Source organism: Toxotes jaculatrix, chromosome 7 (assembly GCF_017976425.1).
Source record: "Toxotes jaculatrix isolate fToxJac2 chromosome 7, fToxJac2.pri, whole genome shotgun sequence".
NCBI lineage: Eukaryota > Metazoa > Chordata > Actinopteri > Toxotidae > Toxotes > Toxotes jaculatrix.
The window spans coordinates 12,762,186-12,789,042 of NC_054400.1; the positions used below are offsets into that span (position 1 = coordinate 12,762,186).

The following is a 26,857-nucleotide window of genomic DNA, read 5'->3' on the forward strand; positions in this document are numbered from 1 at the left end:
AACTATACCATTTGGACTTTGAAGTAAATATTTTTATCAGCCAACTTTTGTCATGGTTACATTTGAACAATATGCCTCAGTGTACTGATCTGAATTTCAGTAGTGTTTATGAGGTGGAGGATGTGGCTAAAATCCTCCATCACAGATTTATCTAATCGTGACATAAATCATGATAGAGTAAACAATATGAGGAAATCTTTTGGAAATTCAATATTATTATTTATAAATAAACAGTTAATTGGGAATATTCAGTGCCGGGCACATCAAATCAGCTTCATCAGATTAATGCAAAGCTGTGGAGTACACTTTTGCAACAATGGATACTATAAATCCATTGTTGCTAGGCCTGTTAATTGAGTAGTCATTGTCCATTAAAATCTCCATTGTTTATATCTGTAGCTCTGACGTCTGTGGCTTTTACTTTTATCTTTATGACAAATCAGTTTTAAGTGGTAATTATCAAATCAGGACAAAGTTTACAAGCCACATTTGAACCAGTGGAATCAGAATTACTTACAGTACACAGCCACAGTCCACTGATCCAGCCGGATGCCCGGTGTCTGTGAATTGATGTGGGCTGTTTTGTGATGAGTAGGAGCCCACAGATGGCTGTGAGAAGGAGCAAAGGAGCTTTTGATGAAGAGACCAGCTGGTCCCCTTTCTCTCTTTTCTTTGCTCTCTCACACCTCCTTTAAGAACCATTTCATCATTTCCTTGTATTCCAAAGGGAATGCTGAGGGCCTTCTGGAATGAACTCAGAGTTCCGGAATCCTTGTGTACATGTCACTCATCCTCATGAAAGGGGATGCACGCAAGCACTCACACACACACACACACACACACACACACACACACACACATACACACACACACACACACACACACACACACACACACACACACACACACACACACATATATATATATACATATGTATATACTCCCACTGGTTGCAGCATGAAGCTGGCAGATGACAGCTGTATAACCAGAGAGTGGCACTGGCTCATTACTGCATCATTCATCAGTGTGACATAATGGAGGGATGTTTGAAAAGCTGTTGATGATGCTGTTGTGTTCGAGGATTGTGGGGGTCCAAAAGCTTCCCTTATCCCTACTCTCACTACTTTTATTGTTTTGTTATTGCTAAAGAAAACCTCTTAAAAGCTGTTCTCTGTCCAAGTGACATGACATCACATTTTTTGGTCTCAATCCTGGTTGCAGAGCTTGTTGGACAGGTACAAAGCTTTTTACCTCTTTGTTTTTCTCACGGGGACCGATTGATTGATGGAAATATTTAATTAAATTCAAATGGCAGTTGCTCTATAAGCCCCTTACATTAAAAGCTCTTGTATGTCTTTACCCTTTACACCTTTATTCAGAATTTGTCTGAGATAGGAGAGTGGATGAATAAAGATGTGTTAAAATGTGTGAGAAGAAAGAAACAGTGTGGTGTAAGTCTGTAGGGGAGGAATACAGAAGAGTGGGGTTCTTTGGAAAACTGGACAAGGAAAAGGTGAAGCAGTAATGACGCATAGCCTCTTCCTGCCCTTAAGGCACCAATATATACAATATCAGCTGTAATACTGTGTGCCTATGAGCTAGAGATTGAGAAGCTAAAGAACCATTTGCTTTGATACCAGTGTTATCCTCTGAATCCAACTGTGGTATGACTCAAAGTGTTTTGGGAATCTGTCTAATCCTTTCTACTCTAATATCAGGACAGTAGTTACAATGTAGTAACAGCCAGTTTTCTATCCCTCAAAATGATGTAAAGTTTCATGGTCAAGTAAGCAATTAAAATGAGAAAACTGAGAGAGAAGGAGCTTTGTCACAGAAACCGAAGGCAAAACAAATTTGAATTTTAGAGTAAGTTTAGCCAAAACAGCAAGAGAGACAGCCTCAGCTTCCCAGCATCCACCCTTCAGGTCACAAACCAGGGTTCATTAAAAAATTCCTGCACATGTGGGATGGCTCGGCTCATCTCAACATTGACAGGAAGAAGAACACGGTGATAAGACCAGGCGCTGAAAGTACATGGAAGTGGAGACAGAGAGAGGCACAAACTTAAGAGAGGTAGCGAGAGAGCAAGATGAAAAACCTTTTCACCTTTCATGTTTCTTTTTCCGTACAGACGGCACTGTCAAACACCAGGAAGATGAACTACTACTTAGAGGGGAGAAGGGGGAGGAGGAGAGCAGTGTTGTCAAATGAGTGTGTCTTAAGTGGAAGGGGGAGGCGGGTAGTGTTTACAAGGGCTCGGTGAAAGGGCTTTTCTGGTAGGCCTTGTTTGACATGGTCGGGATAACTAATGAATATCTTCTCTCTCTTTCTGTTTCCCTCTGTCTGTCTATCTTCCTCTGAATCTCCTCTCTTCATCTTGCTATCTCATGCACAATATCCCCCTCTCCCTCACTTCTATCCCTTTTGACTATGTAAATATCTGTCCTCTTCTTTCTTTTTGTGTTTCAGTTTCAGTACAAAGCAGCATCTGTTGAAAGGGGGACTTTAGCTTTTGGGGGGGTTTGTGGGGCCAGGGTTGTTAATTGCGTGTTGACAGTGGCCCCTATATCCTGCCATCAAGCCTGAAAAAAAAACCTATAGGGGAGACCTGAAAGCTCATACTGGTATCTGAAAAGTAATTTTAGTGAAAGAGCTTGAAACAATTATAGTGTCAGTGAAGTGCCGGGAAATTCTGCCATTTTCAGAGCACAAATCGCTTAACTTGAAGCATGTTTTGACATTAGTGGTACTTAGAAAGGTTTGGACTTCAATTCCATTGGTCAGTACAGTTTTTTTTTTTAAATGGGTCTCCCCCACCACCAGACCTCAGGAGTAACATTTTCTTATACTTCAAGCCTCTAAAATATTTCTTAACCCTGTGAGACCTGAACTATGAAAGAATGGTCAGAAAATTCTAATTTTTCAAATATGAACTCTTTATTTGTCCCTTTGACAAAATGTAAAAAAAAAAAATTAAAAAAAAAAAATTCTAAGTATATTTTTTGTTTGTATCACACATGTCAAAACATTTAGAAAAGTGAGGAGTGTCTACCAGGAGTCAGTATACGAGCATAAGAGTTCATCTAAAAGGGTTAAATGCAAAGTTTATGCTTGATGGTGATGCAATGAGTCCCAGAAATGTGGGTATCATATATGATACGTACGGGCTCACAGGGTTAAGCTTTATTATCAGTGATCCCTATTCAGTTCAATTTCTGAATACAGTATTGATGAAAGGCTGCCTTGTGTCTCCACGAAGCAGTTTACGACAATGTAGACATTTTTCTCACCAGACAGAATGTATGTGCTAAAACAAAAAGTTTTACTCTCCATGGAGACTTCATTTTTTTTTAAAGATGAGACTAGAGGAACACGCATGGTCAGAAACTTCTTATTTTTTCAAACAGCAGAATATTTTACCTTGGTCACTCTCCCACAGACAGATGGGACAAGGTAATGAGAAAAACTCATTACCTCAGAACTAGTGGAAAAATCAGCAGTCTCTGAATCCAGAGCGATAGTAGTCCTAGACAGAAGACAAAGACAGCCAGAAAGAGGAGCGAATCAAGAACAAAAACTTGTTAAGATGAAGCATTATGATCGTGGATTATGATTATGAGACAGAGATACAGAGAGATGAATAGATTACCTCGAATGACTCGCTCGCATGCCTGACATTTCCAAAAAGTCAGGAGACAGCAGAGAGCCGTGAGGCAGCCAGTGTTGCAGTGTTAGGATAATGCAGCTTCTTTGATAATATATTATGAAGTGTCTGAAAAATATGGTCAGTGATAAAGGGTAATGGCAAAGCATTTTAATATTCAGGAAAGATGCAAATAATGGTCACTCTTTGTAATGTGACTGGATTTGTAGAGATACTGCTATTTAACCAAATTATTTTTAATAACCTGATGACATTTAAAAAAAAAAAAAAACGTCTGCTATAAAATGTACTAAAGACAAGCTGCCAGCAAAGAAAACTTCTAAATTATATATTTTGTTACATGTATTCCTGTAGGATTTGCTTGTTTAAATCAGATAATTCAATAAGTATTTGGTTGGTCACCTCACCAAAGCCTCCAATTAGGTTTTGCGCAATGAGCATTTATGAATCAAACAACATTCTCCACAGGATGAGGCCTTTCTTTCTTTTTGCTTCTCTCCCTTTTTGTCTCTCTCCTACTGCCTTTCTCACACGTGTACACAGACACACACGCACACAGAGAGACAGAGCAGTAGCCAGGGATCCCAGGTGCAGGATGGATGTGAAAGGCTTTGTATTATGTCAACAGCACAGCAGTGCTGCACTATCCACTGGACTCACATAGGGAAGGCAGGGCAAAGAAAGTGCAAGATAAGAAGAGGAAAAGGGGTGGGGTAAAGGAAGATAGGGATGTTGTGCGGGAGAACGAAAGAGAAAAAGAGGAAGAAAAGAGGAAAAAGTCTTGGAGAAAAGGACAGAAGAAGAAAATGCTGTGAATTTTAATTTGTTGAAAAGCTACATGCAGGAAAAAGGCAGAGAAGGGAGATACAGAATGATATAGAATGGAGAAGAAGGGGGAGAGAGAGAGAGGTTGGCAACAAGTAAGATACAAAGTGAGTGAGCATTAGAGAGTAGGATGGAGAAAGTGATGTGAGGGAGGGGAACAGAATGAGCGAGAGGGTGGAAAAGGCCACTGGTCTCTGCTCTGTCCCCTCTGTCTGCTGCTAAACTGCCCACCAGTTCCCTGCAGTTCTGTCACTTCTCATTTGTTAATCCCCTGTTCTTCTCCCCCTCCTACTCTTCCTCGCTCCCTTTCTCTCAAATCGGTCAGTTGTTAATGTGACCCCTTTAAACCCCACCGTCCCTCTCTTGCTGTATTGTCAACACATCATCAGTGTGTACAAGAGAGACATTTAGAAAGGGAACTGCTTGATGACAAGTGCCTGTAACTGCCTGAAAAAAATTGCTCTGGTTATTTTTTATTGATAGTTGCTTCCTTTGTGCAAATTAATCTCCTCAGAAACAGTTTATTACAAACCTAATTCTTTTTTAAATTTTTTTCTTTTGAAGAGGAAGGACCACTGTACATGAGACATACTGGATCCTTTTAATACGACACACACGTCCTTATTGAGGACAGAAAGGCAAACAAAATAGGACTTTGAACTAGCACTGATAACCTTTTGAGCTAGAAAAGTAATGTCAGCTCACATCACAGTGCTTCTTAATTGTTGGTGCGTACTCACATTTATCACCGTCAACATGGATGAGATGAATGAGCTCAACTACCTCCTCTATTCAGCAGCATTAGCTCCTGGATTGTAAGACAAAGGAGAAAATCAAAGCATTAGATCAGAATATAATTGGCAAGCTCCAGCTTTTTAATATTTCTAGTAGTGACTTTCCTTTCTTTGGGCCTTAGTTTCTGAAGTCACCATCACTTAAAGTTTGGTGACTTTTTGTGAATACAGATTCATGAATGTCAAAAAACCACAAGTGCAACACTTTGACAACAAAGCACATAAAATATTAAAGACGTGTGCAATACATAAAGAATTTTTTAAAGCACATGTGCATACATTTCTGGTTTATGTCTGTAGCATTGCATGGGTGTGTATTAGTGTCTATATGTTTGAGTCCATTAGGAAGCTTTAAGCGTTTATTCCCAGAGGAAGGTCTTTGATGTTTTGTGAAAGACAGCTGAGCTCAGATGAAAGAGAAGATACCACCTATTATCTTACGTTTGGCTGACGGCGCATAGCCACCCTGAAAATATACAGCAAGTTTTCAAGTTTCCATCTAATCCAATTTGTTTTTCAAAGGTGATGCGCTCTGTAGGTTATCTTCCTGTCTAATAAGCACGCTAACAGAATCTCATTGCTATATGTTCACTTAAGACTGTGCAAGTCTCCATTCATGGTGCCTCTTGCTGATCTTTGGCCACTTGAGATACTACCGAAACAAGGCTAGTTGTTTCTACTGCTTCTGCCAGCTAGTTAGCTTTTAGGATATATTCCAAAATGAAAAGTTCTATAAAAGAAAATACAGATGTTTTGTGAGGCAGTACTTTGATTAGTTTGTTTTTAAATGGGGATATCAGACCAATGAACAGCTTTGCCTTAATTTCATAGGGCACAGCTACATAATTATAACAATCCAACCAAGTTACACATTTTGACCTTGGATGTACAGTTGCTCAGTCCATGCTTATACTTCCATGAAAGCTGACTTTAAAGCTGAAACTGAAACACAAGTATTTCAAGTAATAAAAAATACTATATCTCTCTCTCTATATATATATATACACTAAATATAAATTCACTGCCTCTGAGCTTTGTTTCATAGTGGAACTATTGAACAGCAGACAAGTGAGCAGACAATAAAGCTGTCACACCCAAAGCTGTTGCTATGATTGACCACATGAGTTAAGACTGGTGAATAGAGTGCAAAAAGACAGCCAATTAAAAAAAAAAAAACAGAAAATATCAGAGATTTAGACTGAAAAGAAAGTGAAAGTGGTCACACTGCCACACTAGTGCTGGGTTGCATTAGCTACAAAGTGTATTTAGTTGTTGTGTGGCTAGATGAGCCTTTTAATGTAGATAAGCAGGATGTGCAGTCATGACTTCTGACATGTTGGCTTTTATTATTCACACATTACTCATGAAGACTATATGCTGAAGCGCCTCTGTTCTTTTGTTGCACTTGAGGACTACCCAGCTTTAAATCCCCCCAGCACAAAAAACTAAAATCCATAAAAAGTTTGGAGTTTCCACGTTCACAGCCAGTGTCAGCCCTTGTGTAATTTTATTTTATCCATTTATTCAAACATGAGTGATGAGTCTATTTTTTTTTTTTTTAGTTTGGAAAATAGTATTTTCTGCTCTATATTAAAACTAGATGCAGTTTTTGTGCATTCAGTTTCTAAGGTCATCTCGATCACATACACATCTCAATCACAACTGTACATCACTCTTTCACTGAGGACAGTTAACATTTGCAAAGAGAAAGTACATAATTGGTTTATACATTTTGAGTTTTCCCTTTCACACACACTTTGTGTGTTTATTGTCTGTCTGTGTGAGAAGCATCTGTTAAAAAAAGTAACCTGAACTTGAGAACGAGAGGTTGAAAGAGGAGTAGGGGAACAGATTCTGTATCTAGCTAGTTTTTTTTTTTTTTTGAGAGAGAGAGGAAGGACTTGTGCTTATTTTGGACAATCTCCTCTTGCAGCTGTTAAGCATCTGGTCTCAATGATCATGCTGGAATGAATGAAAATCTTAAAAGCCATGAAAGAAAGACACTTCCGTGATCCTTTTTTCCCTCAAGTGACAAACAGGTGCCCTTTTGAAATAGGATAACTGGGGAATACAAGCGCTTCGTTCTAGTTCTTAGGGTCTGTTTCAGCTGTAAGAGTAAAAAAACATCTGCTGTGAGTGAATGCATTTCACTGTATCAGGTGTTTGAGCTCAGTTTGTTTTTCTTCTTTTCTGCATGTTGCATGTTTTTTCTCAAGTTTTGTCGATTTTATATTTACTTATGTAATTTTTTTAAATTCAACAGATTCAGTGTCTGTTTCACTGCAGTAAGTTTGATTATGTTTCAGTTCAGTCAGTCAGCTCACATGGAATAGATTTATGATGTAAATACAGAGTAGATATTTGCCGTCTTGGCTCAGACCCTGCCACTCCCTGCAAGCATACACCAGCGCAGCAGAGACTGCGGAGTTAAGATATTAGAATTCTCCCCCAGGGGAACTTGCAAACCTACAGGTGCATGCTGATGGAGTCTGGGCTCATGAAGTGCACAATGAACAGCAGAAGCAGCAGCAGAATTACGGTAGTAAAACTGCAAGAACTGCAGTATTAATCCATCAAAATGCTTGTGCCAAAGAACACGGTTGATTTACAATTTAAAACTACAAAGGAGATCTGTGAGAGTGCAGATCAGTAACCTCAATCCTAACACTGGCAGAACAAAGCCAATACACTGGCTCACAATAAACATGTGACAGATCAGATCCAACAGAGAAGGGCATTGGAGTATTGACAGGGTAACAGCGCCTTATTGCAAAGGGTGTGCTGGAGATATGGGGATCTAGTTGAGTCAATCAATCACCGCAACTTGAAATGTCTGCCTGAAGCTCAGTATGTTGAAAAATGTTCCACCAAATATTAAATATATGACATATCTCCTTTCTCAATCTTAATATAGCTTTTTTCAGCTCAGCATTCACACAGATAATGAAACTCCTAGCTCTGGCTGTATTACTGCAAATACGTGCAGATATTTTTTTGATATTACACATATTTTCAGTTCTAAACACCCCCTGGAAGCACAAGTCCATACATTTGATAACACTAATAATGCCACCCTTGCCCCTGGCAGTGTTGGCAGTGTGCTCTTTCCTCTGTAAAATATAAATTATGTATGAATCAAGTGTGAGATTTCGACATTTTGTTTCTGCCTCTCCTCCAGCTAAATTTCTCCTGTTTTCTCCTCTTGTCTGTTTTATAGGCAACATATTGGACAGTATGCTGCTAAGAGCATCAAGTAAGGAGGCAGTGGAGAGTGGGAAGGAGACTAGTGGCAGCGCAGCTCCTGCTTCATCCTCCCAAAGACTACTGTGGTGTCACTGTTACCACCACTGCCCAGAAGATTCAACCAATAACACATGCAGGTATGGAGATGAGACACAAAAACAATAAATATAACAAGTGCAAATGCATAAATAAACATTCAATTGCACACACACAGAGTCTTAGGCATACACTCAAACATTACAATGCACCTGTCATTATGCACAGACAGTCTTGATGACAATATGTTTTTCAGAAAATGATGGCATAGGTTGCTGTACTTACTGTAACTAAACCTATTTTCTAGGACCGATGGCTACTGTTTTACCATGGTGGAGGAGGAGGGAGGTGTACCGGTCCAGACTGCAGGTTGCCTGGGGCTGGTCGGGTCAGAGTTTCAGTGTAGGGTGAGTAGACAACTTTAGCAAGCTGCACAGCCTGTCCCTGCAACCATTTCCTTTGCATATTCTGTCTCAGATCTTTACAAGGTAATGGTGCTTGATTATTTTTTCAGTTAACTGATAAATTGTGTAGCCTGTAAATAACTCAAAAATAATGAAAAAAAAATCATTCTTATGTCTTCCAGGACACAGGGAACTCACGTCAAAGGAGATCGCTAGAGTGCTGTACAGACCAAGATTACTGTAACAAAAACCTGCATCCTACACTGCCACCACTCAAACCACCTCGTAAGTTTATCTATCCACTCTCCCTCCACAGCTCTTTCTTGCCCATGAAAGACAAGAAAGATTTTAAAGAGCCACTTGTTCTCTAGCTGGCAGGTGACAGTGACAGCGTGGAGGTGACAGTAATATAGACAGGGCCAAGAACTATGACCGATGGTGTTACAGCACACGGGATTCAGAGATAGATATCATGACAATGTCAGAGAGTCAAAGAGCCCTGAAGTGGGGGGAGACAGTGGGAGTTACTGTCAAACTGTCCCGCACAGAGCTCGCCAAAGCTACTGGGTGTCAAGAGAATACTGAGGACTCCACTGTGTACAACACTATACTCTATGTGTGAGTGTGAGAGTCTTTTTGTGTATTTGAGAGACAGTAAGCCTAGATTCCCAGGGAAATCACAAGCCCCAGCAGACACTGAGGGCAGAGTCATCAATATGAAACCCTATCATAGGGGATCAGGAAGAGAATTCATCGACTAGGCTGAGGGCTTCCTCTCGCTGTTGACTGGGGCTTTGAGGGAGAAGAGTGTGTGCCAGAAGAAAATGAAAAATTGATGAGTGAAATATGATTTGTACTTGATTTACTGTACACCAGTTCTTTCAAGTGACTTGTAAGGGTGACTGATTTCATGGTGTAATTTTCTCAGTTTTCTCTCTTGAAGGAATATTGGAGATTTTTATTAGATTTTATTTCTTTGTTTCAGTTTGTGTTTCTTGAGCATGCATTTTTCTTGACAATGTCCACTTGAACATTCATCACATTATCATGGACAGTTGACAAACAGAGCACCATAAGACAAATATGATCGACTCTTGGTGAATTAAAAAAAAAAAACTTTTCTGACAATTTTTCACATACCCTTATCCGTACCCTATCTTCCATCCCATCTTTCTTTTGTTCTTTCACTGCCTTGACCCCCTTTCTTCACCTCTTCATCCATCTCTCTCTCTAGTCTATGTAGATGGAAAAATCCACCACATGGCCTTGTTGATCTCAGTCACTGTTTGCAGTATTATATTGGCTGTCATAATTGTCTTCTGCTACTTCAGGTAATTTAAATCACCACTCTTTGGGGAACTCTTTTGGGGGACCTTCCATTTACAATACACAATCTTGATAAAATATAATGTTACCTTTCTAATAATGTGTGCTGACAAATCTTTTACAGGTATAAGCGTCAGGAGTCCCGTCCTCGGTATAGTATTGGTCTGGAGCAAGATGAGACCTACATTCCCCCTGGAGAATCTCTGAAGGACCTGATAGAGCAGTCACAAAGCTCTGGCTCAGGCTCAGGGCTCCCTCTATTGGTGAGATACCCACACTTCAGCCAAACACCTGTTACATCAAAAAGATGCTACAGTGGTCCACTATATGCACACATCAGGGCTCATGGCATCTGAAGTGGTGAGGTTTTACCAAATGTGGTGAGATAAGAGTTGTGAATTAGAAGATTAGAAGATATTTGAAAATATTTGTTTTTAGGCATTTTCTCTTCGGGAAAGCTAGTGCACTAAGAAACAATGAAAACACTATTCCTTTAACCATCTGAGGATCACTAAAACCTTACACTGGAGGAGCTACAAGTACTGAAACACAATGCACCACAGACATAAGTTAGAATGTAATGATGCTGTACCTTATCTAACCACCTCCCTCCTTTTGCTCCTCCTTAGGTCCAGAGAACGATAGCTAAGCAGATTCAGATGGTGAAGCAGATCGGCAAGGGGAGGTATGGAGAGGTGTGGATGGGCAGGTGGAGGGGCGAAAGAGTGGCTGTCAAAGTCTTTTTCACCACTGAGGAGGCCAGTTGGTTCAGAGAGACTGAAATCTACCAGACTGTCTTAATGAGACATGAGAACATACTGGGTAAGAGTTTTCTCTCTTAGGTTATCATGGCCACCTGTCCCCTGTGTGTTGATTTTTGCAGTCTGCAGTGTCTGTTTCTAATTGTTTGTCTCTGTGTACCTCTCTGTCAATCGATTTGCCTTTCTTTCTAATTCTCTCATCTTTGAAATCTATACAACTATACTGTTTGTGGTTCAGTGTAATTAGCAAAGTCCCCAGCAGGAGTTTGAAGGGACATTCTTTCCAGTATAGTTGCAGCAATCCTTTTTCTGATTCTAATTCCTATTTAAACAATACTTATTTATGGATTAACAGATGGACAAATTGGGTTTGGGTGGAAAGATGGATGAGTTGGTGTATTGATAGGTGATTAATTTTAATGATAGATGAATTTTATGTCTGGGTTTTGTAGTAAAAAGTAAAAAAAAAACAAAAAAAAAACTGAACACTTGCCATAGTTGGAGTTGAACTGTCCATTATGCTGCACAGACAGTAAACAGATTGTAAACCAAAGCTTGCATAATTAAACACCACAAAATGTATATTAATTTAGTAATGGAGTAAATGATCACTAGCCAGTAAAGAGACTAGATGCTGCAATGCGTAATACTACCTTCAACAATCATGTTTTATTTTAAATTGAGCTGAGTGTTGGATCTGTAATTACAATATCATCAAATCCACCAAAACAGACAGTTGCTAAGATTAAAATGTTACGGTGGGTGAGTCAGTGATTAGGATCCCCAAAAAGGAAGTTACACTGCAAAAACTCGATTCCTAGTTTTATTTTATTTGTTTTTAAATCTTTAAAATCTTTTTTGAATTTTAAACTAATACTAGTTAGTTTCCCCCAACAATAATGAATGAACTCATTCCAAAAATTGAAAATAGCCACCTTTAGAACAACTTTCCGCAGAGCTTGAAAGCTCAAAACAGAGCCTCCCAAAGAAAACAAAAATATCAATCTGAAACATAAAAAATCCTATTTCTAGGATTGAAGCTAACTGAAACGTCTTCATAGTGAAATTTAAAAGCATACAAGCAGTGGTGGAGGAAGTAGTAGGAGAAGCTTAGTACTTAAGTAAAAGTACAAATATCCCGCAAAACATTTACTCAAGTGAAAGTGGAAGTACTACATCAAGAATCTTACTTAAGTAATAAGTACTTACTTTTAATTTTACTTTAAAGTATTTTTTTTTAAGTAAAAGTACTCATGCAGTGGGTTGTCTCAGTGTCGAGGTTGGGACATTTTTTTTTTTTCAATTACTTTATTGATCCCTCCTGAGGAAATTACTCTCTGCATTTTACCCACACCAAGTGAACGCAACACACACACAAGCATGAACATGCACTAGAGACGCTGGGGCAGGGGGCTGCCCAGTGAGGCACCCGGGGAGCTGGGATGAATCGGTGCCTTGCTCATGGGTACCACAGCCATGGTCACAAAGGCAGGGGAGGCGCATCTACTTCACCACCACCGCATCCGTTTTTTTGCGCTTGGTCGAAGGATCGAACCCACGAGCCTCCGACATCCAAAGTTCAAAGCCGCACTCTTAACGTACTGTGCCCCCAAATTTTGATAAAGAACGAAACTATGACCATTTTTATGACATTTTGAGGCAAAAAAAATTGACGTTTTTTTGGCCAATTTTGACGCCTTACTATACTATGACCATTTTTATGACATTTTGAGGCAAAAAAAAATTGACGTTTTTTTGGCCAATTTTGACGCCTTACTATACTATGACGTTTTTTATGACATTTTGAGGTCGAATAAAAATTTGACTTTTTTTGGCTGATTTTGATGCATTACTATACTATGGCGTTTTTTATGACATTTTGAGGTCAAAATTTTTTTTGACTTTTTTTGGCCGATTTTGACGCCTTACTATACTATGACGTTTTTTATGACATTTTGAGGTGAAAATTTTTTTTGACTTTTTTTGGCCAATTTCGATGCCTTACTATACTATGACCATTTTTATGACATTTTGAGGCTAAAAAAAATTAGACTTTTTTCGGCCGATTTTGACGCCTTACTATACTATGACGTTTTTTATGACATTTTGAGGTCCAAAAAAATTTTGACTTTTTTTGGCCGAAAAAAACGCCTTACTATACTATGACGTTTTTTATGACATTTTGAGGTCAAAAATTTTTTTCACTTTTTTTGGCCGATTTTGACGCCTTACTATACTATGACGTTTTTTATGACATTTTGAGGTCAAAAATTTTTGACTTTTTTTCGCCGATTTTGACGCCTTACTATACTATGACGTTTTTTATGACTTTTTGAGGTCGAAAAAAATTTTGACTTTTTTTGGCCGATTTTGACGCCTTACTATACTATGACGTTTTTTATGAAATTTTGAGGTCGAAAAAATTTTTGACTTTTTTTGCCCGAAAAAAACGCCATACTATACTATGACGTTTTTTTATGAAATTTTGAGGTCTAAAAAAATTTTGACTTTTTTTGCCCGATTTTGACGCCTTACTATACTATGACGTTTTTTATGACTTTTTGAGGTCGAAAAAATGTTGACTTTTTTTGCCTGAAAAAAACGCCTTACTATACTATGACGTTTTATATGAAATTTTGAGGTCGAAAAAAATTTTGACTTTTTTTGGCCGAAAAAAACGCCTTACTATACTATGACGTTTTTTATGACTTTTTGAGGTCGAAAAAAATGTTGACTTTTTTTGCCCGATTTTGACGCCTTACTATACTATGACGTTTTTTATGACATTTTGAGGTCCAAAAAAATGTTGACTTTTTTTGGCCGAAAAAAACGCCTTACTATACTATGACGTTTTTTATGACATTTTGAGGTCCAAAAAAATTTTGACTTTTTTTGGCCGATTTTGACGCCTTACTATACTGTGACGTTTTTTATGACATTTTGAGGTCAAAAAAATTTTTGAGTTTTTTTGGCCGATTTTGACGCCTTACTATACTATGACGTTTTTTATGACATTTTGAGGTCAAAAAATTTTTTGACATTTTTTGGCCGAAAAAAACGCCTTACTATACTATGACGTTTTTTATGACTTTTTGAGGTCAAAATTTTTTTTCACTTTTTTTGGCCAATTTTGACGCCTTACTATACTATGACGTTTCTTATGACATTTTGAGGTCAAAAAAATTTTTGACTTTTTTTGGCCAAAAAAAACGCCTTACTATATACTATGACGTTTTTTATGACATTTTGAGGTCCAAAAATTTTTTGAGTTTTTTTGGCCGATTTTGACGCCTTACTATACTATGACGTTTTTTATGACATTTTGAGGTCAAAAAATTTTTTGACTTTTTTTGGCCGATTTTGACGCCTTACTATACTATGACGTTTTTTATGACTTTTTGAGGTCAAAATTTTTTTTGACTTTTTTTGGCCGATTTTGACGCCTTACTATACTATGACGTTTTTTATGACTTTTTGAGGTCAAAAATTTTTTTCACTTTTTTTGGCCAATTTTGACGCCTTACTTTTAAGAAACTATGACGTTTCTTATGACATTTTGAGGTCAAAAAAATTTGGACTTTTTTTGGCCGATTTTGACGCCTTACTATACTATGACGTTTTTTATGACTTTTTGAGGTCGAAAAAAATTTTGACTTTTTTTGGCCGATTTTGATGCCTTACTATACTATGACGTTTTTTATGAAATTTTGAGGTCGAAAAAAATTTTGACTTTTTTTGCCCGAAAAAAACGCCATACTATACTATGACGTTTTTTTATGAAATTTTGAGGTCTAAAAAAATTTTGACTTTTTTTGCCCGATTTTGACGCCTTACTATACTATGACGTTTTTTATGACTTTTTGAGGTCGAAAAAAATGTTGACTTTTTTTGCCTGAAAAAAGCGCCTTACTATACTATGACGTTTTATATGAAATTTTGAGGTCGAAAAAAATTTTGACTTTTTTTGGCCGAAAAAAACGCCTTACTATACTATGACGTTTTTTATGACTTTTTGAGGTCGAAAAAAATTTTGACTTTTTTTGCCCGATTTTGACGCCTTACTATACTATGACGTTTTTTATGACTTTTTGAGGTCGAAAAAAATGTTGACTTTTTTTGCCTGAAAAAAGCGCCTTACTATACTATGACGTTTTATATGAAATTTTGAGGTCGAAAAAAATTTTGACTTTTTTTGGCCGAAAAAAACGCCTTACTATACTATGACGTTTTTTATGACTTTTTGAGGTCGAAAAAAATTGTGACTTTTTTTGGCCGATTTTGACGCCTTACTATACTATGACGTTTTTTATGACGTTTTGAGGTCAAAATTTTTTTTCACTTTTTTTGGCCGATTTTGTCGCCTTACTATACTATGACGTTTTTTATGACATTTTGAGGTCAAAAATTTTTTTGATTTTTTTTGGCTGATTTTGACACCTTACTATACTATGACATTTTTTATGACATTTTGAGGTCAAAAAAATTTTTGACTTTTTTTGGCCGATTTTGACGCCTTACTATACTATGACGTTTTTCATGACATTTTGAGGTCAAAATGTTTTTTGACTTTTTTTGGCCGATTTTGACGCCTTACTATAGTATGACATTTTTTTTGACTAAAAAGTCAAAAAAAAATTTTTGACTTTGTATGGCCGATTTTGACACCTTACTGTACTATGACGTTTTTTATGACGTTTTGAGGTCAAAATTTTTTTTCACTTTTTTTGGCCGATTTTGTCGCCTTACTATACTATGACGTTTTTTATGACATTTTGAGGTCCAAAAAAATTTTGACTTTTTTTGGCCGAAAAAAACGCCTTACTATACTATGACGTTTTTTATGACATTTTGAGGTCAAAAAAGTTTTTCCCTTTTTTTTGCCGATTTTGACGCCTTACTATACTATGACGTTTTTTATGACATTTTGAGGTCAAATTTTTTTTTGACTTTTTTTTGCCGATTTTGACGCCTTACTATACTATGACGTTTTTTATGACATTTTGAGGTCAAATTTTTTTTTGACTTTTTTTGGCCGATTTTGACGCCTTACTATACTATGACGTTTTTTATGACATTTTGAGGTCCAAAAAAATTTTGACTTTTTTTGGCCGAAAAAAACGCCTTACTATACTATGACGTTTTTTATGACATTTTGAGGTCAAAAATTTTTTTCACTTTTTTTGGCCGATTTTGACGCCTTACTATACTATGACGTTTTTTATGACATTTTGAGGTCAAAAATTTTTGACTTTTTTTCGCCGATTTTGACGCCTTACTATACTATGACGTTTTTTATGACTTTTTGAGGTCGAAAACATTTTTGACTTTTTTTGCCCGAAAAAAACGCCATACTATACTATGATGTTTTTTATGAAATTTTGAGGTCGAAAAAAATTTTGACTTTTTTTGGCCGACTTTGACGCCTTACTATACTATGACGTTTTTTATGACTTTTTGAGGTCGAAAAAAATTTTGACTTTTTTTGGCCGATTTTGACGCCTTACTATACTATGACGTTTTTTATGAAATTTTGAGGTCGAAAAAAATTTTGACTTTTTTTGCCCGAAAAAAACGCCATACTATACTATGACGTTTTTTTATGAAATTTTGAGGTCTAAAAAAATTTTGACTTTTTTTGCCCGATTTTGACGCCTTACTATACTATGACGTTTTTTATGACTTTTTGAGGTCGAAAAAATGTTGACTTTTTTTGCCTGAAAAAAACGCCTTACTATACTATGACGTTTTATATGAAATTTTGAGGTCGAAAAAAATTTTGACTTTTTTTGGCCGAAAAAAACGCCTTACTATACTATGACGTTTTTTATGACTTTTTGAGGTCGAAAAAAATGTTGACTTTTTTTGCCCGATTTTGACGCCTTACTATACTATGACGTTTTTTATGACATTTTGAGGTCCAAAAAAATGTTGACTTTTTTTGGCCGAAAAAAACGCCTTACTATACTATGACGTTTTTTATGACATTTTGAGGTCCAAAAAAATTTTGACTTTTTTTGGCCGATTTTGACGCCTTACTATACTGTGACGTTTTTTATGACATTTTGAGGTCAAAAAAATTTTTGAGTTTTTTTGGCCGATTTTGACGCCTTACTATACTATGACGTTTTTTATGACATTTTGAGGTCAAAAAATTTTTTGACATTTTTTGGCCGAAAAAAACGCCTTACTATACTATGACGTTTTTTATGACTTTTTGAGGTCAAAATTTTTTTTCACTTTTTTTGGCCAATTTTGACGCCTTACTATACTATGACGTTTCTTATGACATTTTGAGGTCAAAAAAATTTTTGACTTTTTTTGGCCAAAAAAAACGCCTTACTATATACTATGACGTTTTTTATGACATTTTGAGGTCCAAAAATTTTTTGAGTTTTTTTGGCCGATTTTGACGCCTTACTATACTATGACGTTTTTTATGACATTTTGAGGTCAAAAAATTTTTTGACTTTTTTTGGCCGATTTTGACGCCTTACTATACTATGACGTTTTTTATGACTTTTTGAGGTCAAAATTTTTTTTGACTTTTTTTGGCCGATTTTGACGCCTTACTATACTATGACGTTTTTTATGACTTTTTGAGGTCAAAAATTTTTTTCACTTTTTTTGGCCAATTTTGACGCCTTACTTTTAAGAAACTATGACGTTTCTTATGACATTTTGAGGTCAAAAAAATTTGGACTTTTTTTGGCCGATTTTGACGCCTTACTATACTATGACGTTTTTTATGACTTTTTGAGGTCGAAAAAAATTTTGACTTTTTTTGGCCGATTTTGATGCCTTACTATACTATGACGTTTTTTATGAAATTTTGAGGTCGAAAAAAATTTTGACTTTTTTTGCCCGAAAAAAACGCCATACTATACTATGACGTTTTTTTATGAAATTTTGAGGTCTAAAAAAATTTTGACTTTTTTTGCCCGATTTTGACGCCTTACTATACTATGACGTTTTTTATGACTTTTTGAGGTCGAAAAAAATGTTGACTTTTTTTGCCTGAAAAAAGCGCCTTACTATACTATGACGTTTTATATGAAATTTTGAGGTCGAAAAAAATTTTGACTTTTTTTGGCCGAAAAAAACGCCTTACTATACTATGACGTTTTTTATGACTTTTTGAGGTCGAAAAAAATTTTGACTTTTTTTGCCCGATTTTGACGCCTTACTATACTATGACGTTTTTTATGACTTTTTGAGGTCGAAAAAAATGTTGACTTTTTTTGCCTGAAAAAAGCGCCTTACTATACTATGACGTTTTATATGAAATTTTGAGGTCGAAAAAAATTTTGACTTTTTTTGGCCGAAAAAAACGCCTTACTATACTATGACGTTTTTTATGACTTTTTGAGGTCGAAAAAAATGTTGACTTTTTTTGGCCGATTTTGACGCCTTACTATACTATGACGTTTTTTATGACTTTTTGAGGTCGAAAAATTTTTTGACTTTTTTTGCCTGAAAAAAACGCCTTACTATACTATGACGTTTTTTATGACATTTTGAGGTCCAAAAAAATTTTGACTTTTTTTGGCCGAAAAAAACGCCTTACTATACTATGACGTTTTTTATGACATTTTGAGGTCAAATTTTTTTTTGACTTTTTTTCGCCGATTTTGACGCCTTACTATACTATGACGTTTTTTATGACATTTTGAGGTCAAATTTTTTTTTGACTTTTTTTCACCGATTTTGACGCCTTACTATACTATGACGTTTTTTATGACATTTTGAGGTCAAATTTTTTTTTGACTTTTTTTCACCGATTTTGACGCCTTACTATACTAAGACGTTTTTTATGACTTTTTGAGGTCGAAAACATTTTTGACTTTTTTTGCCCGAAAAAAACGCCATACTATACTATGATGTTTTTTATGAAATTTTGAGGTCGAAAAAAATTTTGACTTTTTTTGGCCGAAAAAAATGCCTTACTATACTATGACGTTTTTTATGACTTTTTGAGGTCGAAAAAAATTTGGACTTTTTTTGGCCGATTTTGACGCCTTACTATACTATGACGTTTTTTATGACTTTTTGAGGTCGAAAAAATTTTTGACTTTTTTTGCCTGAAAAAAACGCCTTACTATACTATGACGTTTTTTATGACATTTTGAGGTCAAAAAAATTTTTGACTTTTTTTGGCCGAAAAAAACGCCTTACTATACTATGACGTTTTTTATGACTTTTTGAGGTCGAAAAAAATGTTGACTTTTTTTGGCCGATTTTGACGCCTTACTATACTATGACGTTTTTTATGAAATTTTGAGGTCGAAAAAAATTTTGACTTTTTTTGCCCGAAAAAAACGCCATACTATACTATGACGTTTTTTTATGAAATTTTGAGGTCTAAAAAAATTTTGACTTTTTTTGCCCGATTTTGACGCCTTACTATACTATGACGTTTTTTATGACTTTTTGAGGTCGAAAAAAATGTTGACTTTTTTTGCCTGAAAAAAACGCCTTACTATACTATGACGTTTTATATGAAATTTTGAGGTCGAAAAAAATTTTGACTTTTTTTGGCCGAAAAAAACGCCTTACTATACTATGACGTTTTTTATGACTTTTTGAGGTGGAAAAAAATTTGGACTTTTTTTGGCCGATTTTGACGCCTTACTATACTATGACGTTTTTTATGACTTTTTGAGGTAAAAAAAAATTGTGACTTTTTTTGGCCGAAAAAAACGCCTTACTATACTATGACGTTTTTTATGACATTTTGAGGTCAAATTTTTTTTTGACTTTTTTTCGCCGATTTTGACGCCTTACTATACTATGACGTTTTCTATGACATTTTGAGGTCAAAAAAAATTTTGACTTTTTTTGGCCGATTTTGACGCCTTACTATACTATGACGTTTTTTATGACATTTTGAGGTCAAAAAAATTTTTGACTTTTTTTGGCCGAAAAAAACGCCTTACTATACTATGACGTTTTTTATGACATTTTGAGGTCAAATTTTTTTTTGACTTTTTTTCTCCGATTTTGACGCCTTACTATACTATGATGTTTTTTATGACTTTTTGAGGTCGAAAAAAATTTTGACTTTTTTTGGCCGATTTTGACGCCTTACTATACTATGACGTTTTTTATGACTTTTTGAGGTCGAAAAAAATTGTGACTTTTTTTGGCCGATTTTGACGCTTACTATACTATGACGTTTTTTATGACTTTTTGAGGTCGAAAAAATTTTTGACTTTTTTTGCCTGAAAAAAAACGCCTTACTATACTATGACGTTTTTTATGAAATTTTGAGGTCGAAAAAAATTTTGACTTTTTTTGCCCGAAAAAAACGCCTTACTATACTATGACGTTTTTTATGACTTTTTGAGGTCGAAAAAAATTTTGACTTTTTTTGCCCGATTTTGACGCCTTACTATACTATGACGTTTCTTATGAAATTTTGAGGTCGAAAAAAACTTTGACTTTTTTTGGCCAAAAAAAACGCCTTACTATATACTATGACGTTTTTTATGACATTTTGAGGTCCAAAAATTTTTTGAGTTTTTTTGGCCGATTTTGACGCCTTACTATACTATGACGTTTTTTATGACATTTTGAGGTCAAAAAATTTTTTGACTTTTTTTGGCCGATTTTGACGCCTTACTATACTATGACGTTTTTTATGACTTTTTGAGGTCAAAATTTTTTTTGACTTTTTTTGGCCGATTTTGACGCCTTACTATACTATGACGTTTTTTATGACTTTTTGAGGTCAAAAATTTTTTTCACTTTTTTTGGCCAATTTTGACGCCTTACTTTTAAGAAACTATGACGTTTCTTATGACATTTTGAGGTCAAAAAAATTTGGACTTTTTTTGGCCGATTTTGACGCCTTACTATACTATGACGTTTTTTATGACTTTTTGAGGTCGAAAAAAATTTTGACTTTTTTTGGCCGATTTTGATGCCTTACTATACTATGACGTTTTTTATGAAATTTTGAGGTCGAAAAAAATTTTGACTTTTTTTGCCCGAAAAAAACGCCATACTATACTATGACGTTTTTTTATGAAATTTTGAGGTCTAAAAAAATTTTGACTTTTTTTGCCCGATTTTGACGCCTTACTATACTATGACGTTTTTTATGACTTTTTGAGGTCGAAAAAAATGTTGACTTTTTTTGCCTGAAAAAAACGCCTTACTATACTATGACGTTTTATATGAAATTTTGAGGTCGAAAAAAATTTTGACTTTTTTTGGCCGAAAAAAACGCCTTACTATACTATGACGTTTTTTATGACTTTTTGAGGTCGAAAAAAATTGTGACTTTTTTTGGCCGATTTTGACGCCTTACTATACTATGACGTTTTTTATGACTTTTTGAGGTCGAAAACATTTTTGACTTTTTTTGCCCGAAAAAAACGCCATGCTATACTATGATGTTTTTTATGAAATTTTGAGGTCGAAAAAAATTTTGACTTTTTTTGGCCGAAAAAAATGCCTTACTATACTGTGACGTTTTTTATGACTTTTTGAGGTCGAAAAAAATTTGGACTTTTTTTGGCCGATTTTGACGCTTTACTATACTATGACGTTTTTTATGACTTTTTGAGGTCGAAAAATTTTTGACTTTTTTTGCCTGAAAAAAACGCCTTACTATACTATGACGTTTTTTATGACATTTTGAGGTCAAATTTTTTTTTGACTTTTTTTCACCGATTTTGACGCCTTACTATACTATGACGTTTTTTATGACTTTTTGAGGTCGAAAACATTTTTGACTTTTTTTGCCCGAAAAAAACGCCATACTATACTATGATGTTTTTTATGAAATTTTGAGGTCGAAAAAAATTTTGACTTTTTTTGGCCGAAAAAAATGCCTTACTATACTGTGACGTTTTTTATGACTTTTTGAGGTCGAAAAAATTTAGACTTTTTTTGGCCGATTTTGACGCCTTACTATACTATGACGTTTTTTATGACTTTTTGAGGTCGAAAAAATTTTTGACTTTTTTTGCCTGAAAAAAACGCCTTACTATACTATGACGTTTTTTATGACATTTTGAGGTCAAAAAAATTTTGACTTTTTTTGGCCGAAAAAAACGCCTTACTATACTATGACGTTTTTTATGACATTTTGAGGTCAAATTTTTTTTTGACTTTTTTTCGCTGATTTTGATGCCTTACTATACTATGACGTTTTTTATGACATTTTGAGGTCAAATTTTTTTTTGACTTTTTTTCACCGATTTTGACGCCTTACTATATACTATGACGTTTTTTATGACATTTTGAGGTCAAAAAAATGTTTGCCTTTTTTGGCCGAAAAAAACGCCTTACTATACTATGGCGTTTTTTATGACATTTTGAGGTCCAAAAAAATTTTGACTTTTTTTGGCCGAAAAAAACGCCTTACTATACTATGACGTTTTTTATGACTTTTTGAGGTCGAAAACATTTTTGACTTTTTTTGCCCGAAAAAAACGCCATACTATACTATGATGTTTTTTATGAAATTTTGAGGTCGAAAAAAATTTTGACTTTTTTTGGCCGAAAAAAACGCCTTACTATACTATGACGTTTTTTATGACTTTTTGAGGTCGAAAAAAATTTTGACTTTTTTTGCCGATTTTGACGCCTTACTATACTATGACGTTTTTTATGACTTTTTGAGGTCAAATTTTTTTTTGACTTTTTTTCACCGATTTTGACGCCTTACTATACTATGACGTTTTTTATGACTTTTTGAGGTCGAAAAAAATTTTGACTTTTTTTGCCGATTTTGACGCCTTACTATACTATGACGTTTTTTATGACTTTTTGAGGTCAAATTTTTTTTTGACTTTTTTTCACCGATTTTGACGCCTTACTATACTATGACGTTTTTTATGACATTTTGAGGTCAAAAATTTTTTTGCCTTTTTTGGCCGAAAAAAACGCCTTACTATACTATGGCGTTTTTTATGACATTTTGAGGTCCAAAAAAATTTTGACTTTTTTTGGCCGAAAAAAACGCCTTACTATACTATGACGTTTTTTATGACATTTTGAGGTCAAAAAAATTTTTGACTTTTTTTGGCCGTAAAAAAGGCCATACTATACTATGACGTTTTTTATGACATTTTGAGGTCAAAAAATTTTTTGACTTTTTTTGGCCGATTTTGACGCCTTACTATACTATGACGTTTTTTATGACTTTTTGAGGTCGAAAACATTTTTGACTTTTTTTGCCCGAAAAAAACGCCATACTATACTATGACGTTTTTTATGAAATTTTGAGGTCGAAAAAAATTTTGACTTTTTTTGGCCGAAAAAAACGCCTTACTATACTATGACGTTTTTTATGACTTTTTGAGGTGGAAAAAAATTTGGACTTTTTTTGGCCGATTTTGACGCCTTACTATACTATGACGTTTTTTATGACATTTTGAGGTCCAAAAAAATTTTGACTTTTTTTGGCCGAAAAAACGCCTTACTATACTATGATGTTTTTTATGACATTTTGAGGTCAAAAATTTTTTTCACTTTTTTTGGCCGATTTTGACGCCTTACTATACTATGATGTTTTTTATGACTTTTTGAGGTCGAAAAAATTTTTGACTTTTTTTGGCCGAAAAAAACGCCTTACTATACTATGACGTTTTTTATGACATTTTGAGGTCCAAAAAAATTTTGACTTTTTTTGGCCGAAAAAAACGCCTTACTATACTATGACGTTTTTTATGACATTTTGAGGTCCAAAAAAATTTGGACTTTTTTTGGCCGACTTTGACGCCTTACTATACTATGACGTTTTTTATGAAATTTTGAGGTCGAAAAAAATTTTGACTTTTTTTGCCCGAAAAAAAACGCCATACTATACTATGACGTTTTTTTATGAAATTTTGAGGTCTAAAAAAATTTTGACTTTTTTTGGCCGAAAAAAACGCCTTACTATACTATGACGTTTTTTATGACATTTTGAGGTCAATTTTTTTTTTGACTTTTTTTCGCCGATTTTGACGCCTTACTATACTATGACGTTTTCTATGACATTTTGAGGTCAAAAAAAATTTTGACTTTTTTTGGCCGATTTTGACGCCTTACTATACTATGACGTATTTTATGACATTTTGAGGTCAAAAAAATTTTTGACTTTTTTTGGCCGAAAAAAACGCCTTACTATACTATGACGTTTTTTATGACATTTTGAGGTCAAATTTTTTTTTGACTTTTTTTCTCCGATTTTGACGCCTTACTATACTATGATGTTTTTTATGACTTTTTGAGGTCGAAAAAAATTTTGACTTTTTTTGGCCGAAAAAAACGCCTTACTATACTATGACGTTTTTTATGACTTTTTGAGGTCGAAAAAAATTGTGACTTTTTTTGGCCGATTTTGACGCCTTACTATACTATGACGTTTTTTATGACTTTTTGAGGTCGAAAAATTTTTTGACTTTTTTTGCCTGAAAAAAAACGCCTTACTATACTATGACGTTTTTTATGAAATTTTGAGGTCGAAAAAAATTTTGACTTTTTTTGCCCGGAAAAAACGCCTTACTATACTATGACGTTTTTTATGACTTTTTGAGGTCGAAAAAAATTTTGACTTTTTTTGCCCGATTTTGACGCCTTACTATACTATGACGTTTTTTATGAAATTTTGAGGTCGAAAAAAACTTTGACTTTTTTTGCCCGAAAAAAACGCCATACTATACTATGACGTTTTTTTATGAAATTTTAAGGTCTAAAAAAATTTTGACTTTTTTTGCCCGATTTTGACGCCTTACTATACTATGACGTTTTTTATGAAATTTTGAGGTAAAAAAAAATTGACTTTTTTTGGCCGAAAAAAACGCCTTACTATACTATGACGTTTTTTATGAAATTTTGAGGTCAAATTTTTTTTTTGACTTTTTTTCGCCGATTTTGACGCCTTACTATACTATGACGTTTTTTATGACATTTTGAGGTCCAAAAAAATTTTGACTTTTTTTGGCCGAAAAAAACGCCTTACTATACTATGACGTTTTTTATGACATTTTGAGGTCAATTTTTTTTTTGACTTTTTTTCGCCGATTTTGACGCCTTACTATACTATGACGTTTTCTATGACATTTTGAGGTCAAAAAAAATTTTGACTTTTTTTGGCCGATTTTGACGCCTTACTATACTATGACGTTTTTTATGACATTTTGAGGTCAAAAAAATTTTTGACTTTTTTTGGCCGAAAAAAACACCTTACTATACTATGACGTTTTTTATGACATTTTGAGGTCAAATTTTTTTTTGACTTTTTTTCTCCGATTTTGACGCCTTACTATACTATGATGTTTTTTATGACTTTTTGAGGTCGAAAAAAATTTTGACTTTTTTTGCCCGAAAAAAACGCCTTACTATACTATGACGTTTTTTATGACTTTTTGAGGTCGAAAAAAATTTTGACTTTTTTGGCCGATTTTGACGCCTTACTATACTATGACGTTTTTTATGACTTTTTGAGGTCGAAAAAAATGTTGACTTTTTTTGCCTGAAAAAAACGCCTTACTATACTATGACGTTTTATATGAAATTTTGAGGTCAAAAAAAATGTTGACTTTTTTTGGCCGAAAAAAACGCCTTACTATACTATGATGTTTTTTATGACTTTTTGAGGTCGAAAAAAATGTTGACTTTTTTTGGCCGATTTTGACGCCTTACTATACTATGACGTTTTTTATGACATTTTGAGGTCAAATTTTTTTTTTACTTTTTTTGGCCGATTTTGACGCCTTACTATACTATGACGTTTTTTATGACATTTTGAGGTCCAAAAAAATTGTGACTTTTTTTGGCCGATTTTGACGCCTTACTATACTATGACGTTTTTTATGACATTTTGAGGTCAAATTTTTTTTTTACTTTTTTTGGCCGATTTTGACGCCTTACTATACTATGACGTTTTTTTATGACATTTTGAGGTCCAAAAAAATTTTGACTTTTTTTGGCCGAAAAAAACGCCTTACTATACTATGACGTTTTTTATGACATTTTGAGGTCAATTTTTTTTTTGACTTTTTTTCGCCGATTTTGACGCCTTACTATACTATGACGTTTTCTATGACATTTTGAGGTCAAAAAAAATTTTGACTTTTTTTGGCCGATTTTGACGCCTTACTATACTATGACGTTTTTTATGACATTTTGAGGTCAAAAAAATTTTTGACTTTTTTTGGCCGAAAAAAACACCTTACTATACTATGACGTTTTTTATGACATTTTGAGGTCAAATTTTTTTTTGACTTTTTTTCTCCGATTTTGACGCCTTACTATACTATGATGTTTTTTATGACTTTTTGAGGTCGAAAAAAATTTTGACTTTTTTTGCCCGAAAAAAACGCCTTACTATACTATGACGTTTTTTATGACTTTTTGAGGTCGAAAAAAATTTTGACTTTTTTGGCCGATTTTGACGCCTTACTATACTATGACGTTTTTTATGACTTTTTGAGGTCGAAAAAAATGTTGACTTTTTTTGCCTGAAAAAAACGCCTTACTATACTATGACGTTTTATATGAAATTTTGAGGTCAAAAAAAATGTTGACTTTTTTTGGCCGAAAAAAACGCCTTACTATACTATGATGTTTTTTATGACTTTTTGAGGTCGAAAAAAATGTTGACTTTTTTTGGCCGATTTTGACGCCTTACTATACTATGACGTTTTTTATGACATTTTGAGGTCCAAAAAAATTGTGACTTTTTTTGGCCGATTTTGACGCCTTACTATACTATGACGTTTTTTATGACATTTTGAGGTCAAATTTTTTTTTTACTTTTTTTGGCCGATTTTGACGCCTTACTATACTATGACGTTTTTTTATGACATT

The 26,857-nt window shown here is 34.6% G+C and overlaps 1 protein-coding gene across 2 annotated transcripts in view; it reads left to right on the plus strand.

Moving 5' to 3' along the window:
- Positions 1-26,857, plus strand: part of bmpr1ba (bone morphogenetic protein receptor, type IBa) — a 103,178-nt gene that overhangs the window by 51,912 nt on the left and 24,409 nt on the right. For both annotated transcript variants that reach the window (XM_041043054.1, XM_041043055.1), the window contains 6 exons: positions 8,501-8,663; positions 8,870-8,969; positions 9,149-9,251; positions 10,201-10,297; positions 10,417-10,555; positions 10,922-11,114. In XM_041043054.1, the coding sequence (XP_040898988.1) occupies positions 8,501-8,663; positions 8,870-8,969; positions 9,149-9,251; positions 10,201-10,297; positions 10,417-10,555; positions 10,922-11,114 (795 nt within the window). The remainder of the gene's footprint in view (positions 1-8,500; positions 8,664-8,869; positions 8,970-9,148; positions 9,252-10,200; positions 10,298-10,416; positions 10,556-10,921; positions 11,115-26,857) is intronic.